Source organism: Pelophylax lessonae (assembly GCF_965119305.1).
Source record: "Pelophylax lessonae genome assembly, contig: HAP1_SCAFFOLD_172, whole genome shotgun sequence".
Lineage (NCBI taxonomy): Eukaryota > Metazoa > Chordata > Amphibia > Anura > Ranidae > Pelophylax > Pelophylax lessonae.
Genome location: NW_028120126.1, coordinates 156,870 through 169,451, shown reverse-complemented (window position 1 = coordinate 169,451; position 12,582 = coordinate 156,870). Strand labels below are relative to the sequence as shown.

The 12,582-nt window shown below is 45.6% G+C and overlaps 1 protein-coding gene across 1 annotated transcript in view; it reads left to right on the top strand.

The window, feature by feature from the left end:
* The window catches only part of LOC309543534 (protein sel-1 homolog 3-like), a 114,429-nt gene that overhangs the window by 79,773 nt on the left and 22,074 nt on the right, over positions 1-12,582 (top strand). The window contains exons 11-12 of the mRNA XM_082276006.1: positions 823-913; positions 10,154-10,241. Coding sequence (XP_082132132.1) covers positions 823-913; positions 10,154-10,241 — 179 coding nt within the window. The remainder of the gene's footprint in view (positions 1-822; positions 914-10,153; positions 10,242-12,582) is intronic.

The window sequence follows — 12,582 nt, the reverse complement described above, 5'->3', positions numbered from 1 at the left end:
ACAAGAGACTGCTGGGGACCAATCGCACATTACAAGAGACTGCTGGGGACCAATCGCACATTACAAGAGACTGCTGGGGACCAATCGCACAATACAAGAGACTGCTGGGGACCAATCACACAATACAAGAGACTGCTGGGGACCAATCACACATTACAAGAGACTGCTGGGGACCAATCGCACAATACAAGAGACTGCTGGGGACCAATCACACAATACAAGAGACTGCTGGGGACCAATCACACATTACAAGAGACTGCTGGGGACCAATCGCACATTACAAGAGACTGCTGAGGACCAATCACACATTACAAGAGACTGCTGGGGACCAATCGCACATTACAAGAGACTGCTGGGGACCAATCGCACAATACAAGAGACTGCTGGGGACCAATCACACATTAAAAGAGACTGCTGGGGACAAATCGCACATTACAAGAGACTGCTGGGGACCAATCGCACATTACAAGAGACTGCTGGGGACCAATCGCACATTACAAGAGACTGCTGGGGACCAATCGCACATTACAAGAGACTACTAAGGATGGCTATGTGACCAATGACTACTAGTGATGAGGTTGGCTGGTACATTCCTCTCATTATGCTAAGAGGGTACAATAGAATCTTATACTAAATACCCGTCCTGTGGTCACTTCCCCCGACACACATTGTAGATGGCACATACCAGGAACATTCTGTTATTAGTACACACAGATCAGAAGATTGGGGAATAAAGACTGGGCCCTTCCAGAACATTCCAGATAGACAGTCCATCCCAGGTGGTCCACAATGATGGGTAACGCCATTGTCTCTCTCTTACAGGTCTGCGGCTCTTCTTTATTATGTCCAGGCAGCAGAAATCGGAATGGAGATTGGTCAGTTTAATGCGGCGTTTATCTGTGAACTGGACCCGGTGAGTATCGCTGCCAACTCTCCACCTGTCACCTCCTATAAAGGACACAGATATAAGGGGCCCGCCGTTATCGTCTGTCTCTGCGGAGAAAGGGATTCGGTCATTGCAGATATAGCAGTAATAATAATAAGTTCAAATCAGCCGAACCCTTACCGACTTCAGAGTGAAAGTCTACTTACACATCCACATACATAATCACTGCAAGGATGTATCAAATCTTTACCAGCCTTTATTTGGTGATATTGGGGATATTGAGGATATCAGTGATATAGGTGATATCGTGATATTGGGGATATTGGGGATATCGGTGAAATTGAAGATATCGGGGATATTGGGGATATTTGGGATATCAGTGATATCGATGATATTGGGGATATCGGTGATATTTGGGATATCGGGGATATCGATGATATTGGGGATATTTGGGATATCAGTGATATTGGAGATATCAGTAATACTGGGGATATCGATGATATTGGTGATATCAGCGATATCAGGTTTATTGGGAATATTGGGGATATCAGTGATATCGATGATATTGGGGATAATGGTGATATTGGAGATATTGGTAATACTGGGGATATTGATGATATTGGTGATATCAGTGATATCAGGGATATTGGGGATATCAGTGATATTGTTGATATCGGGGATATTGGGGATATTGGGGATATTTGGGATATCGGTGATATTTGGGATATCGGTGATATTTGGGATATCGGTGATATTGTTGATATCGGGGATATTGGGGATATTTGGGATATCAGTGATATCGATGATATTGGGGATATTGGGGATATTGGGGATATCAGTGATATCAGGGATATTGGGGATATCAGTGATATTGTTGATATCGGGGATATTTGGGATATCAGTGATATCGATGATATTGGGGATATCGGTGATATTTGGGATATCGGTGATATTGTTGATATCTGGGATATTGGGGATATCAGTGATATCGGTGATATTGAGGATATTGGGGATATTGGTGATATTGGAGATATTGGTAATACTGGGGATATTGATGGTATTGGTGATATCAGTGATATCAGGGATATTGGGGATATCAGTGATATTGTTGATATCGAGGATATTGGGGATATTTGGGATATCAGTGATATCGATGATATTGGGGATATTGGGGATATCGGTGATATTTGGGATATCGGTGATATTGTTGATATCGGGGATATTGGGGATATCAGTGATATCGGTGATATTGAGGATATTGGGGATATTTGGGATATCAGTGATATTGTTGATATCAGTGAATCTTTGCCAGCATTTTTTCAGCCCATAGACGGGTAAGAGATTCCTCCCTTCACACAAGTGAGGTAGATGGAGAAATCCCCCTGACACCCGCAGCTCTCAGAATACACGGATTGGCAGCAGGATCAAACAATGGAATTCTGTTTTGCAGGGACAGCCGTACACCAATCACAATTTATCAGGTCCACGCAGAACCGGTGAACTCCGATCAGTCTGTGGCCAGCTATTGGTTGACAGGTCCTCTTTCTATATAAGATTATTATCCATCGCAGTGGTACAATAGAAGGAGCTGAGAGTCCCAGTTCCCTTCATGCACAAAGGAGACTTTAAAGGCATCTTACCAACAGTCCTATGGCTGTAATTTGGCTTCAAGTTCTGTGCAGGCTTCTGGGAAGAGCAGGGAGACGATTACAGAAGCAGGGGGATGGGAATTTCTGGGGTGTTCATGTGGAAGAGAATTTTTTGTTTTATTAATACATATGGGTCCACTTGCCATACAAAACACTGTGGGGTTCATTTATCAAAGATTTGATGGGCATTTAACTCAAAATTTACCAAAACATTAATCAGTAAATAGTGGAAATTCACCAAGATGCACCCAGGGAAAGTTCCATTCACTACACAACAAGGAGTTAGGCGCTAGAGCTACAGTACAAAGGGGGGATGGCAAGGAGTACAGAACAAAATAACAGGGAGGTGAAGGGTGATATAATCTAATATGCTCAATGTGTACTAGGAAGTCCATGAGCTTAGGGCGGTCATCAAGGGAAAAACTGAAACCAGGTGTAACGGTACCGTGACCCACACTGTACTTGTGGACTTCCATCAGCACACCGTTTACTCCCAGAGCATAGATATCAAATAACTTAACCGCCCCCTTACAAAGCGAGCCAAAAACTTAGCTTGTACAAGTTAGGTACCTTCTCTTTATTGAACAGTCACACAGAATTTATATACAGCATGGACATCCCCCTCCTGATCAAATTACCCCATCAGGTCACATGCCTGATAACATTATCATATGCAGATGAAATTGTATATAGAATTAACCTGAACTAATTATCTAGCCATCTGTACAGAAACAATATGTGAGTTCATTAACAATTAACAATAGGACAGACAGGCTTAACAGAATCCACATCAGACCTTAATACACAGACAATAGGAAGGGACCACCAGTGACAGACTGTCCATCTCTGACATTGAAGTACAATACACGTTGTCATAAGTGTAAACACAGAACCCCAGTAGATAACAGGTGAGTATATCAGCATATTCAACGATGTGTGCAAGACAGGTGGTTGAGCTGATGATATTGGTATCTGTTATAGGTCTGACTGTGTGAAGCAGTTTTCATAGGTTTCCTGAGATAAATATTAGAGGTAAAGGTAGTAGAGGTAGACAGGCACGTCTGATGCAATCAACGGTGAAGAGTCAAGTCCCTGGTGTTGGCAGTGTCCTGCAGGGGGGTAGTTGGTCTCGTTGGTCTCCGTATGAAAGCCGGATATACGGTGCTGGAGGATCTAACCAAAGCGAGGCTTGAGACGCTGCAGGCGTGGAATTGTGACGTCACCGGTAAGCGACGCGTTTCCGAGGGGGAGGTGCTATACGGATTTAAGCTAATGAGCTACAGAGTCAGGTGGCAAGTCCATTAACCGGAAAGGATTAAAAGGATAAAAATATTGCTGACATTATTGTATCAACTTCATCGTCTTTTCCCATTTATGTAATTATGCATACATAGATCCTTTATTCACAATATGCTAAAATTCCCCCCACCCCCCCCCCTCTTTTTAATCATTTAGCACCTCCCCCTCGTGGCCTATTTAAGGTCCAATACAGACAGTTCCATCCCAGCATTTAAAAAGGAGTGCGGTTGCCGCAACGTGCGCATCATTAATGCTCGAAAAACGCGTAGCTTACCGATGACCTCACGATCCCGTGCCTGCAGCGTCTCAAGCCTCGCTTTGGTCAGATCCTCCATCACCGTTTAGCCTGCTTTCATACGGAGACCAACGGGACTGTACGACACGGCTACCGCCCTGCAGGACACTGCCAACACCAGGGACTTGACTCTTCACCATTGATTGCATCAGATGGGCCTGTCTACCTCTACTTCTCTTCACTGTCGATTGCATCAGATGGGCCTGTCTACCTCTACTTCTCTTCACCATTGATTGCATCAGATGGGCCTGTCTACCTCTACTTTTCTTCACCATTGATTGCGTTAGATGGGCCTGTCTACCTCTACTTCTCTTCACCATTGATTGCATCAGATGGGGCTGTCTACCTCTACTTCTCTTCACCAATGATTGCATCCGATGGGCCTGTCTATCTCTACTTCTCTTCACCATTGATTGCATCCGATGGGCCTGTCTACCTCTACTTCTCCTCACCATTGATTGCATCAGATGGGCCTGTCTACCTCTACTTCTCTTCACCATTGATTGCATCAGATGTGCCTGTCTACCTCTACTTCTCTTCACCATTGATTGCATCAGATGGGCCTGTCTACCTCTACTTCTCTTCACCATTGATTGCATCAGATGGGCCTGTCTACCTCTACTTCTCTTCACCATTGATTGTATCAGATGGGCCTGTCTACCTCTACTTCTCTTCACCATTGATTGTATCAGATGTGCCTGTCTACCTCTACTTCTCTTCACCATTGATTGTATCAGATGTGCCTGTCTACCTCTACTTCTCTTCACCATTGATTGCATCAGATGGGCCTGTCTACCTCTACTTCTCTTCACCATTGATTGCATCAGATGGGCCTGTCTACCTCTACTTCTCTTCACCATTGATTGCGTCAGATGGGCCTGTCTACCTCTACTTCTCTTCACCATTGATTGTATCAGATGGGCCTGTCTACCTCTACTTCTCTTCACCATTGATTCCATCAGATGGGCCTGTCTACCTCTACTTCTCTTCACCATTGATTCCATCAGATGGGCCTGTCTACCTCTACTTCTCTTCGCCATTGATTCCATCAGATGGGCCTGCCTACCTCTACTTCTCTTCACCATTGATTGCATCAGATTGTAATGTTCCGGTACCTATGGTACCCTTGTTCCTATATTTCTCCTCTCTTTGCGTCCCATCTTGTATATACAAAGGACGCATACACCTTTGGGACCGGATGACGTCACTGCCGAGCGCCGCTGTGAGCGGCTATTTCAATCGCCGGTTTGCTCTCACTCATCGCTCGTTCAAACCCACATGTTCATCGCACCTACGCCTGAGAAGTCGGAGCTGCTGACATACCTTCCTTGCTGAACTAAGCCGGAAACCTCGCTGGTGATCCGTATCCCGCTACGGGATCACCCCTCTCCTCTGGACATTGTATTTCCTAACCTATCTAAGTGATAAGTACCCCGCAGGGGATTCTTACTAACCAATCTCCTACTGTCATCTACTGCAATTACCAAGACTATCTGTATCTATCTATTCACTATCATCTGCATAAGACTGTTAGCTCTTGGGACTACCTTGAACTATCCTTGCACTAGGTTACTCTGTCTAAAGTATACTCCATCTGTGTCCTCTTACCATCTGCACTATACTTGACATCAGAACCTATCTGCTTACCATCACCTGCAACTCTCCTATACTACTTCTAGTGCTCACCATACAATAGCCTGTCTCTCAACTATATATCCTCATATACTCTATCTCTCCATTAAACATCTATTAATATATATAGTATATAACAGGCTGTACACGGTGATGAAGTCCTGAGAGTTGGATATGTTGTTCAACAGATTCTTTACAAGGCTACTGAGTGTAATAATTCTGCAGCTGTAAATCCATCCGCAAACAAAAACGCATGAACGTTACACAGATGGGCCTGTCTACCTCTACTTCTCTTCACCATTGATTGGATCAGATGTGCCTGTCTACCTCTACTTCTCTTCACCATTGATTGCGTTAGATGGGCCTGTCTACCTCTACTTCTCTTCACCATTGATTGTATCAGATGTGCCTGTCTACCTCTACTTCTCTTCACCATTGATTGCATCAGATGTGCCTGTCTACCTCTACTTCTCTTCACCATTGAGTGCATCAGATGTGCCTGTCTACCTCTACTTCTCTTCACCATTGATTCCATCAGATGTGCCTGTCTACCTCTACTTCTCTTCACCATTGATTTCATCAGATGGGGCTGTCTACCTCTACTTCTCTTCACCATTGATTCCATCAGATGGGCCTGTCTACCTCTACTTCTCTTCGCCATTGATTCCATCAGATGGGCCTGTCTACCTCTACTTCTCTTCACCATTGATTGCGTCAGATGGGCCTGTCTACCTCTACTTCTCTTCGCCATTGATTGCATCAGATGGGCCTGTCTACCTCTACTTCTCTTCACCATTGATTGCATCAGATGGGCGTGTCTACCTCTACTTCTCTTCACCATTGATTGCATCAGATGGGCGTGTCTACCTCTACTTCTCTTCACCATTGATTGCATCAGATGGGCGTGTCTACCTCTACTTCTCTTCACCATTGATTGCGTCAGATGGGCCTGTCTAACTCTACTTCTCTTCACCATTGATTGTATCAGATGGGCCTGTCTACCTCTACTTCTCTTCACCGTTGATGGCATCAGATGGGCCTGTCTACCTCTACTTCTCTTCACCATTGATTGCATCAGATGTGCCTGTCTACCTCTACTTCTCTTCACCATTGATTGTATCAGATGGGCCTGTCTACCTCTACTTCTCTTCACCATTGAGTGCATCAGATGTGCCTGTCTACCTCTACTTCTCTTCACCATTGAGTGCATCAGATGGGCCTGTCTAACTCTACTTCTCTTCACCATTGATTGTATCAGATGGGCCTGTCTACCTCTACTTCTCTTCACCATTGATTGCATCAGATGTGCCTGTCTACCTCTACTTCCCTTCACCATTGATTGCATCAGATGGGCCTGTCAACCTCTACTTCTCTTCACCATTGATTGCATCAGATGGGCCTGTCTAACTCTACTTCTCTTCACCATTGATTGTATCAGATGGGCCTGTCTACCTCTACTTCTCTTCACCATTGATTGTATCAGATGGGCCTGTCTACCTCTACTTCTCTTCACCATTGATTGCATCAGATGGGCCTGTCTACCTCTACTTCTCTTCACCATTGATTGCATCAGATGGGCCTGTCTACCTCTACTTCTCTTCACCATTGATTGCATCAGATGGGCCTGTCTAACTCTACTTCTCTTCACCATTGATTGTATCAGATGGGCCTGTCTACCTCTACTTCTCTTCACCATTGATTGTATCAGATGGGCCTGTCTACCTCTACTTCTCTTCACCATTGATTGCATCAGATGGGCCTGTCTACCTCTACTTCTCTTCACCATTCATGGCATCAGATGGGCCTGTCTACCTCTACTTCTCTTCACCATTGATTGCATCAGATGGGCCTGTCTACCTCTACTTCTCTTCACCATTGATTCCATCAGATGGGCCTGTCTACCTCTACTTCTCTTCACCATTGATTCCATCAGATGGGCCTGTCTACCTCTACTTCTCTTCACCATTGATTGTATCAGATGGGCATGTCTACCTCTACTTCTCTTCACCATTGATTCCATCAGATGGGCCTGTCTACCTCTACTTCTCTTCACCATTGATTGCATCAGATGGGCCTGTCTACCTCTACTTCTCTTCACCATTGATTGCATCAGATGGGCCTGTCTACCTCTACTTCTCTTCACCATTGATTGCATCAGATGGGCCTGTCTACCTCTACTTCTCTTCACCATTGATTGTATCAGATGGGCCTGTCTACCTCTACTTCTCTTCACCATTGATTGCATCAGATGGGCCTGTCTACCTCTACTTCTCTTCACCATTGATTGCATCAGATGGGCCTGTCTACCTCTACTTCTCTTCACCATTGATTCCATCAGATGGGCCTGTCTACCTCTACTTCTCTTCACCATTGATTGCATCAGATGGGCCTGTCTACCTCTACTTCTCTTCACCATTGATTCCATCAGATGGGCCTGTCTACCTCTACTTCTCTTCACCATTGATTGCATCAGATGGGCCGGTCTACCTCTGCTTCTCTTCACCATTGATTGCATCAGATGGGCCTGTTTACCTCTACTTCTCTTCACCATTGATTGTATCAGATGTGCCTGTCTACCTCTACTTCTCTTCACCATTGATTGCATCAGATGGGCCTGTCTACCTCTACTTCTCTTCACCATTGATTCCATCAGATGGGCCTGTCTACCTCTACTTCTCTTCACCATTGATTGTATCAGATGGGCCTCTCTACCTCTACTTCTCTTCACCATTGATTCCATCAGATGGGCCTGTCTACCATTACTTCTCTTTACCATTGATTGTATCAGATGGGCCTGTCTACCTCTACTTCTCTTCACCATTGATTCCATCAGATGGGCCTGTCTACATCTACTTCTCTTCACCATTGATTTCATCAGATGGGCCTGTCTACCTCTACTTCTCTTCACCATTGATTCCATCAGATGGGCCTGTCTACCTCTACTTCTCTTCACCATTGATTGTATCAGATGGGCCTCTCTACCTCTACTTCTCTTCACCATTGATTCCATCAGATGGGCCTGTCTACCTCTACTTCTCTTCACCATTGATTGTATCAGATGGGCCTGTCTACCTCTACTTCTCTTCACCATTGATTCCATCAGATGGGCCTGTCTACATCTACTTCTCTTCACCATTGATTTCATCAGATGGGCCTGTCTACCTCCTACTTCTCTTCACCATTGATTGCATCAGATGGGCCTGTCTACCTCCTACTTCTCTTCACCATTGATTGCATCAGATGGGCCTGTCTACCTCTACTTCTCTTCACCATTGATTCCATCAGATGGGCCTGTCTACATCTACTTCTCTTCACCATTGATTTCATCAGATGGGCCTGTCTACCTCCTACTTCTCTTCACCATTGATTGCATCAGATGGGCCTGTCTACCTCCTACTTCTCTTCACCATTGATTGCATCAGATGGGCCTGTCTACCTCTACTTCTCTTCACCACTGATTGCATCAGATGGGCCTGTCTACCTCCTACTTCTCTTCACCATTGATTGCATCAGATGGGCCTGTCTACCTCTACTTCTCTTCACCATTGATTGCATCAGATGGGCCTGTCTACCTCCTACTTCTCTTCACCATTGATTGCATCAGATGGGCCTGTCTACCTCTACTTCTCTTCACCATTGATTGTATCAGATGGGCCTGTCTACCTCTACTTCTCTTCACCATTGAGTGCATCAGATGGGCCTGTCTACCTCTACTTCTCTTCACCATTGATTGTATCAGATGGGCCTGTCTACCTCTACTTCTCTTCACCATTGATTGCATCCGATGGGCCTGTCTACCTCTACTTCTCTTCACCATTGATTCCATCAGATGGGCCTGTCTACCTCTACTTCTCTTCACCATTGATTCCATCAGATCTGCCTGTCTACCTCTACTTTTCTTCACCATTGATTACATCAGATGGGCCTGTCTACCTCTACTTCTCTTCACCATTGATTGCATCAGATGGGCCTGTCTACCTCTACTTCTCTTCACCATTGATTCCATCAGATTGGCCTGTCTACCTCTACTTCTCTTCACCATTGATTGTATCAGATGGGCCTGTCTACCTCTACTTCTCTTCACCATTGATTGTATCAGATGGGCCTGTCTACCTCTACTTCTCTTCATCATTGATTCCATCAGATGGGCCTGTCTACCTCTACTTCTCTTCACCATTGATTGTATCCGATGGGCCTGTCTACCTCTACTTCTATGTGCGTTTTATATTGTTTTTATTGCATTCAACTGGAAAAGCTGCACTTAGAGGCGCCTCTCTCTCTCTCAAAGTTCCATTCACTGACAGTGGGGGTTATGATTGGACCTCTTTGTAATATATTGGGACAGACTTGTCTTTATGTGATTGCTCACTGCCAGTTATTATCGTCCAATAGGAAGGTCTGGTGACCCGTTATCTGCAGATTGACTGTGAATGGAAATATTACAACCTATCAACACTCAGCGAGCGCCCTCCAGCATACGGTGAGTACGCAGCACAGAGCCAGCAGGTATAGATTTCTTAATGGGAAGGGCTTTATTCTCAGAGAAAAGGTGCAGGAACTCACCCCCCCTTCCCATAGGTCACACCTGTCTTCACCCCCTACCCACTGAGCTTATCCAGCAAGAGACAGCCTACATATCCAGCAAAGAGACAGTCCCCATATCCAGCAAAGAGACATCCCACATATCCAGCAAAGAGACATCCCACATATCCAGCAAAGAGACAGTCCTATATCCAGCAAAGAGACAGACCCCTTATACAGCAAGAGACAGTCACCCATATCCAGCAAAGAGACAGACCCCATATCCAGCAAGAGACAGTCACCCATATCCAGCAAGAGACAGTCACCCATATCCAGCAAGAGACAGACCCTATATCCAGTAAGAGACAGTCACCCATATCCAGCAAGAGACGGTCACCCATATTCAGCAAAGAGACGGTCACCCACATCTAGCAAAGAGACAGACCCCATATTCAGCAAGAGACAGTCACCCATATCCAGCAAGAGACATCCCCCATATCCAGCAAAGAGACAGTCACCCATATCTAGCAAAAGACAGACCCATATCAAGCAAGACAGTCCCCTTATGCAGAAAGAGACAATCACCAAAATCCAGCAAAGAGACAGTCCAAATATCCAGCAAGAGACATTCTCATTATCCAGCAAAGAGACAGCCCACATATCCAGCAATAAGTCACCCATATCCAGCAAAGAGACATCACCATATCCAGTAAAGAGACATCACCCATATCCAGAAAAGGCACAGCCCCATCCAACAACCGCACAGCCCTGTCCAGCAAAGAGACAGCCTCATCCAGCAAAGACACAGCCCATCCAGCAAAGACAAAGCCCCGTCCAGCAAAGGCACAGCCCCATCATGCAAGAGCACAGCACCACCCAGCAAGGGTACAGCCCCATCCAGCAAAGAGACTGCCTAGTCCAGCAAAGAAACAGCCTCATCCAGCAAAGAGACTGCCTAGTCCAGCAAAGAAACAGACTCACCCAGCAAAGACCCAGCCCAGTCCAGCAAAGAGACATATCAGTCCAGCAAAGACACATCCCAATGCAGCAAAGAGACACCACAAGCCAGCAAAGACACAGCCTAGTCCAGCAAAGAGACATCTCAAGCCAGGAAAGACACAGTCCAGTCCAGCAAAGACACAGCCCCATCCATCAAGGGCACAGCTCTATCCAGCAATGAGACAGTCCAGTTCAGCAAAGACAAAGCCCTGTCCAGCAAAGACACAGCCCCATCCAGCAAAGACACAGCCCCGTCCAGCAAAGACACAGCCCCGTCCAGCAAAGACACAGCCCCGTCCAGCAAAGAAATCATGTGATTTATCAGCAAGAGAACTTTCCTAAAACTCGAACCTTCCCCTGTAATATTGCAGTTTGGATGGAGTGTGGAGAGGTTACATAGTTACATATTGCATAGTTAGTGAGGTTGAAAAAAGACCTCAGTCCATCCAGTTCAACCCATGATGTGTGTGTTTGCTGATAACAGTACATTGTATACCCCTGTATGTTATGGTTGTGGTCTAGGACCCATGCTGGAGATTCTCCCTCTCTGTGATGGGAGACCCAACATTCAGAGGTGTCACAGATCAGGAAATCTTCAGATGGGGCCACTGATGACAGTCTAAGGAATTCCTGTACTTGGATTCCCACTGATTTCATGTTGTGTCCTGAGACAAGAAGAGAAAGAAAAATTCCCCCCAAAGGGACAAACAGGAGTTATACCCCCATCACTAATCTGGCTCTAGATATTGTCATAGACGAGGGTCCCCAGGAAATACAGTGGATGAGGTATTGCTGTCCCACACGCTGGTAGATTATCCCAAGAACCCCAAAGTCCACAGATCTAGAGGCACACTTTGCAGCTGGAAGACAGCGCAACACACACACTGATATCTGAGCGTCACCCCTATATTTTACGGGCTGGTGGGGACACCTTGCTCCTGACACCTCCAGCAGACGACGGGTACAGAGGTCATCACTGATCATACACCGCTCTCACTAACAGTTCCAGGATAGCTAAACCAGACAATATTACATCAAGGGTTAGTACATACACCCACCAATGGTCTCTTATCCACCAGCCACTACTAGAGGGCGACTCACCAAAATCTAGCTGGCCAGACACACACAGACAGATGGAAATTTCCCATACAATCTAGTGTCCTCTAATGTGGTAGTTTGGTGATAGCCCTACGTCTATGAGATATCTTGTGAGCTGGAATCCTATGCAGTCACATTTCCCGCACACAGATCCCTGTCTGACATTGATATCTGTCCCTGCCTAAAGTCATTTACAGCACCGC